Consider the following 6,970-nt stretch of genomic DNA (forward strand, 5'->3'; position numbering starts at 1 on the left):
AAATTATATATTTATTACAAATATATATCTAAGTAATATTATTTGGAATTTTATTTATATATTTATTATTTTTTTTAATTTTTATATATTTTTTCAATATTATTTTTTTCTTCGTTATCATCTTTATTATTATAGTAAATTAAATTCAAAGTAGTTATAATTAAATATCCTATTAATACACCTTATCTTGCTTTTCTCGAATATTAGAAACAAAATATTATTAAAATACCAAACATATTCAATAATATTCCAATAATTAACCCAAAAATAAAATCACATTTATTACCTTCATTTATATTCGATTGCCAAGATTATTGATTAACTAATTATTATTACAATATGTTATCTTATTAGTTTTAAACTTAATTTTCTATATCTAGTCTTTATTATTATTGTTATATTTATTGTTAACTTTTATCTTATTCCGAAAATTATACATGTATAATAATTGGATTACAAATAATTTTTATGTCTTGTAAAATTGTATTTTCTTATAATATTTAACCATTATATATAAATCTAATTTTTTATCCTTGTTAAAATTCTTGTGGAAAAGCTGTTTTTTTAATTCTTAAATGGTTTATTATTTTAATTGTTAATCCATATTTAATTATATTTATTGCCCATTTAATTTTTGAATAATTAATTTTTATTCATTGTTTAATTCCTCTTTTTCCTGCTTTTATTCAACTTAGATTTTTATATCGATTTGATCTTGTAATTCTGGTTCTTCCAGAAGTAATTAGTGTTTGGGAAGATCTTTAGTTTGATTCATTTAATTATTTAAATATTTTATTACTAATATTATTATTATTTTTTTATAAAAAAATTAATATATATTTTATTATTAATATTTTTTTTAAAAAAATTTATATGAAAGAAATAAAATAGATTAATTTTATATTCATAATATAGATAAGTTATTAATATTAATTTATTAAAATTTGATTATGTTTTATTTTTTAACAGAAAATTAATAAAGGCAATTAATTTTTATAGTAAAAATTATTAAATTATTTCATCTAATTTATATATTTGCTTAAAAAAAAAAAACTAATTATTTTTAAAGACTTAATTACAAAATATAAAAAAGAAAATTTAATTATATTAATATTCTTATAAAAATAACCTTTTTATCTATTTATATATTATATTTACTTAAAAAAAAAAATTAAATTTAATAAACTGATAACTATTTTTTTTTAAAAAAAATCAATATTATCATTTTGTTTTAATATATATATTTTTTAAAAGAAATATATAACTAAATATAAAAAATAAAATCTAATAAGCATGATAATAGATCCTTTTGATTAGAGAAAATTATCATAACGTTACATATTATAGAATGATTAAAATTAATTTTATGAATTAAATTTACTTAATTAAAGGCAAAAAACATCAATGAATTGTAATTAAAAAACTTTTCTTTTATTTAAATATATTATTATATTTATAAATTATATAAAATTAACATTATTTAATAATCAGAGCATTCTAATAATAAATAATTTATTACTAGCAATAAAAAGCCATTTTATAAAAACTAAAAATTCTTTCTAAAAAATTAACTAAACAACATATCAATGTAAAATGATTTTAAACTTTAAAAAAAGTACATATATATTCCGTCTAAATAATAGTTTTAGGAAAAGCAATTATTTAAATAAATTTAAATAAAGAAATATTGTAAAAAATAATAATAAATATTTAAAATTTAATAATTTTTTTTGTTTTTTTTTTTTAAAAAAAAAAGATTTAAACTTTCCATCATAAAATAAATAACCTAATAAAAATAATAATACATAATTTCTTAATTAAAGTAGATAAAAAATATAAACAGAACTATCCTCAAATACATAATATACAGCAAGAACAAAAAAATATATTAAATACAAAAAAATTTTGGTTCTAATTTAAACAGTCCTATTTAGAAAAACAAACAAATAACATTTTTAAAATCAAAGAATAATTATACTTAATAAAAATCTTAACCAACGACTGGATTCTCATAAGAGAATGAAATTTTAATTTAAAATTCTAACAATAATAAGATAATTAATTTTAATTTAAATCGAAATTTAAACTAAAATAGAAATCAAAAAAGATATTTTGTATCTAATAATGTCTCTCCGGAACAAAAATTATTTCATCAATAATTGAGTAGACCTCGAAGTACTTCAAATAATAATAAATATATAGGATTTTAATTAAATAGAACTCAGGCCAATTATCCTATAAGATTAAAAGATTTACTTGAAAAAAATATAGAGTGTAATATTTAAGGCAATAAAGAAATAAAAATTTTAAGGGAAATAGATTAAATAATAAAAAAAATTTAGCGAAAAAATATTCAAAAAAAATATGAAAATAAATAAGATACATCAAATTCAAACATTACGTATATAGAATAAAAATAAAAATAATAAGATTAACAAATAGTATTTAATTCGAATTAAAATTCTCCATAAAATATAAGTAGTAGAATATTTAAAGATATTTAAAATAAATAAAATAAAAATAATATTAAATTAAGGTAATTTAATTAATAATAAAAGTTTGTTAAAAGAGATTTCTAAACTTATAGATATATTAATGATAATAAAATTAATAAATAAACTTATATAAAAAATGTATCTCCATAATTATACTATAGAAGTTAAATATATTAATAATAATAACCATAAAATCTATAAATTTAAACTTATATATAATAATAAAATCAATAACAAAAAAATAATTAATAAATCAAACCTCATTAAGTTTAAGAATATAAAAAAATGTCTTCCAATAATCTTAAAAATTATTAAATTCCTTAACAAAAAATTAATTCTTCTCTAACATAAATCCCCTCACCTAATATTAATTTAGAGAATTACTAATTATGCTCTTAAATAGGCTCAGGTTCTTACGCAGTTGTAAAACTAGCAATAAATAAATTAACAAATTAAAAAGTTGCAATAAAAATTTACGAAAAAGAGAAACTATGTGATCCTCATAAAATGAAAAACGTAAAAAGAGAAATCGATATCCTTAATCATACATCTCATCCTAATATAATAAAGCTTATTAAGGTTATTGATGCACCTACAACAGTTATTTTTATTTTATAATAAAAAAAAGTAAAATTAATTAAAAAAATATATATATAGTTAAATCTAGTTTTAGAATATATTGGAAATAGTTCATTATATAATTATTTGAAATAAAAACCTAATAGAAGATTATAAGAATCTGATGCGAGGAAAATTTTTATTTAAGTTATCGAAGGAATTAAATATTTGCATAATAAAAATATAATACATCGAGATATTAAACTTGAAAACTTACTTATTGATGAAGATTAAAATGTTAAAATTATTGATTTTGGATTCGCTGTTTGTATTACTTCTGATAGAAAGCTAACTTCTTTTTGTGGAACTCCGTCTTATATGGCACCTGAAATTGTTTCTAAAACGGATTATTATGGACCGCCAGTTGATATTTGGACATGTGGCGTACTTTTGTTTGTTTTGTTTTGTGGAGCTTTTCCTTTTAAAGGTATAATTTTTTTATAATTTTTTATTATAATGATATAATTTTGAGGTATTGATGAAAGCGATTTATATAAAAAAATTAAAGAATGTGAACTTGAAATTCCTTCATATGTTCCAAACGGAGTTAAAAGTTTAATAAGTTTAATACTAAAAAAAAACCCTTAAGATAGGCTAACAATTGATTAAGTAAAAATTTTAAAATATATAATATATTAAATATGTATTTTTCATAATATTATTATTAATTATATTATTTTAAAATAAAGATATTAAATGATCCATGGGTTTAATATGAAAATAAATTTTATTTATAAAAATATTTTAATTAAAAAGAAACTATTTCAATTTAAAATTCAAAAAAAATATAAAACTGAAATGTAGTTTAATAATATAAATATATATATATATATATATATATATATATATATATATATATATATATAATTTAATATATATTTATTAATTTAATTTACATTTTTATTAAAAATATTTTAATAAACTTTACATATTTTTTAAAAAAATAATAAAATTTATAATTAATTTTTTTTTTATTAATTTATTTTTATATATAATATGTTAATATAGTTTTCTATTTGATGATGATATTTTAATATTTCATGCTTTTTTCGCTAATTGATCTTCTTTTTTTGGTGGTGGGTCAAATATAGAAATATCTAATTAATCTGGTTTAAAAATACTCTTGAGAATACTAATAAAATAAATTTATTCAATTATTAATAGTTTATAAATATAATAATTAACTTAATTGATTTTGTTTTATTTGTTTTAGGTAAATTATAAAGAGCAATTTTTTCAGTTTAGCCTGAAGTTACGTTTGGAAACAAATTATTAGTAACATGATTTACAGAATCAAATATTCTTTAAGTTTCTAATTTAGTTTATTATTGTACTTGCCTTTTTAATATTTATAAAATTATCAAAAAAAGCAATTATATTAGAATATGGTTTTTACGTTTTAGCATTTTTTATTAATTCTTATTATTCTTTCATATTTTGAATATTTTCATAATTTTGTCTTTCTTTTGCCATTAATTTATTTAATTTATATTCATTTGCACGTCTATTTCTTTCATAATTTTATAATTTGTCTTATTCTTTTAATTATCGTATTTCTTATTTTAATTAAATTCTTTCTTATTCTTATTACTATTATTTATTTTATTTTTTTGAGTTTAAGAATAAAAAACAAAAAAAAAACAAAAAAGTATACATACCTTTAATTTTAAAACATTTTCTTCCATTTTCCTAAACTTTTCTTTCAAATCGTCCATCTTACCATTATATTATGTTTTAACAAAATATTACTTTTATAAAATTGTTTCTTATTTTTACTTTTATTTTTTCTATTATTCTATTTCTTATTATATTTGTTTTTATCTATTTTCTAAAGTTTATAATTTATAAATTAAATATCAAAAAATCTAGAGGGGAAAAAAAAAAAAAATACATTAAAAGTTTTATTCTTTTGTAACTAATTTTTAAATAAATTTTTAAAATGAAAGTTCTTCATTTAAATTTCTTTATTTTTATAATTCTTTTAATTTTATTTTTTGCTTTTCTTATTTTTCTCTTAAATAATTTATTTTTTCTTATAATATTTATCTATTTTTATCTAATGCCTAATTTTATTAAGTGCAAATACTTTCATTTAACATAACTTTTTGTCTGATAAAATCATCTTAAAATTAATTTAATTTTATTTTCATTTCTTATTTTTTTAAAAAAGCTCTTTCTTCATATTCTCTTTACATTCTTTCTTTTTCTTCTTAATACTTTCTTTACTTTTCTTTAACATTTTCTATTTTTTTTTAAATTATTTCTCTTTCTTCTCTTTTTTTTAATTATATTTTTATTCAGCATCTTTTATTTTTCTTAATTTTTCTTATGCTTCTTTTCTTTTATCTTCCTTTTCTTTTTCTTTTTGTTTTTTAAGTTTTATCGCTTATTCTAAAACTCTTTAATTTTTTTCTGACATTGCTTACACTGTTTAAAGTTTATTAATACTTTTTTCATATAAAATTTTAGCTTCTTTCTAATTTTATAAAAAAAATATATTTCTTAAAAAAATAAAAAAAATATTAACCTGTTTTTGCTCTTTTAATTTATTATATTTTTATATTTCATTCATTAATTATGATTCTAGTTAAGAAATATTCATATCTTCAATACTAATAATTTCATCTACAGGTTTAGTATTTGGAGACTGATGAGTACTTTTTATATACCCAATAGTTTTATTATATACTTATTTCATTTATTTATGATCCCTTTATTTAATATTAAATTATTGTTTTTTATCAAATTTATAATGAAAACATTTTTTTTAATAAATACATTTTATAATCACTATTAATACTAGTATTTTAATTTAAAGATTTACGTGAAAAGTAATTTAGTTCTTAAGCTACTACAGATTACTGTTTATTATTAACTTATTAATTTACAGATTTGCACAATTAAGGGTTTGCTTGAAATTTTAATTTTTATTAACGAATTATTTATTTTCTTTTTTCTTAAATAGCTTTAACGTCGGCTTTATATATTAAAAAATAAAAAATTAATATTATATTTTTATTTAATTTGTATAATATTTAATGCTATTTACTTTGTAATCTTCCCATATAATGATCGTACCTTAATTATTTTATTTCTTCAGAACATCCATCATGACCAAAATCATTTATATTTCTTTTTTTTTTTAATTATAAGGATTAATTGGAATAAAAGCAAAATAATTAAAAAAACAAATATCTATTATTTTTTTAATTTTTTATATAATATTACTTTAATTCAAATTAAGACATTTCTATTCCTAATTCAGTCATTGCATCTTTTGTTCTTGGAGATTCTGGCCGAATAAAAATACCATTTTATATATAGCTACTTAAACTTTATGGAAGAACAAATGTCTATTTTCTTTCACCCATTTAATGTTATTATTATTCTTTTTATAATAATATAAAATGTTTTATTTTATTTATAAATAAAATTATTTATTTTTTAAAATTTATTTTTAGATTATTTTCATTTAATTATTATAATAATTATTAAATATATATACTTTTAATCCCATAATATTTTTTACAAAAATAAAATTAAATAAAACTTATTTTTAAATTGAAAATCAATATTTCTTATTATATAGTTATTAATTTTATAATAAATCAGCTAAATATATATTAAAATGCAATAAGAATTAAATATATAATGTTTAAAAAATTTAGATTATTTTAATCTATCAAAATTAAAAGTTATTTTTTCAATATATAAATAAATATTTTCTTTTCAGATAATAATATTTAAAATATTAAAATAGTTTATTTTAAATTTTTATAAATTTAAGAATTTACAAATTCATATATAAAAATAAACTAAGTTTTTTTACTTTTTTCGTTTTCTAAATTTAAAAAACT

At 15.8% G+C, this 6,970-nt stretch overlaps 2 protein-coding genes across 2 annotated transcripts, besides 5 other annotated features; one reads left to right on the forward strand and one right to left on the reverse strand. All coding sequences in view use genetic code 6, as the record gives it.

The window, feature by feature from the left end:
- Nucleotides 1–47: 47 nt before the first annotated feature.
- Nucleotides 48–101: a microsatellite.
- Nucleotides 102–2,780: 2,679 nt separating this feature from the next.
- IMG5_183510 (protein kinase domain protein) lies at nt 2,781–4,133 on the forward strand (the record flags this gene model as incomplete). The annotated part of the gene is made up of 4 exons (XM_004027390.1): nt 2,781–3,095; nt 3,153–3,540; nt 3,586–3,722; nt 4,122–4,133. The coding sequence occupies 4 exons, from the start codon at nt 2,781–2,783 to the stop codon at nt 4,131–4,133; spliced, it is 852 nt and encodes a 283-aa protein (XP_004027439.1).
- Nucleotides 3,925–3,992: a microsatellite.
- Nucleotides 3,930–4,008: a microsatellite.
- Nucleotides 4,134–4,406: 273 nt separating the features above from the next.
- IMG5_183520 (hypothetical protein) lies at nt 4,407–6,484 on the reverse strand (the record flags this gene model as incomplete). Its single annotated transcript, XM_004027391.1, has 7 exons — nt 4,407–4,451; nt 4,772–4,861; nt 5,005–5,028; nt 5,641–5,824; nt 5,892–6,090; nt 6,163–6,245; nt 6,342–6,484. 7 exons carry the CDS (start codon nt 6,482–6,484, stop codon nt 4,407–4,409), a joined length of 768 nt encoding a protein of 255 aa, XP_004027440.1.
- Nucleotides 5,117–5,159: a microsatellite.
- Nucleotides 5,435–5,477: a microsatellite.
- Nucleotides 6,485–6,970: the final 486 nt, after the last annotated feature.

Source organism: Ichthyophthirius multifiliis, assembly GCF_000220395.1.
Source record: "Ichthyophthirius multifiliis unplaced genomic scaffold scaff_1120509251332, whole genome shotgun sequence".
NCBI lineage: Eukaryota > Ciliophora > Oligohymenophorea > Hymenostomatida > Ichthyophthirius > Ichthyophthirius multifiliis.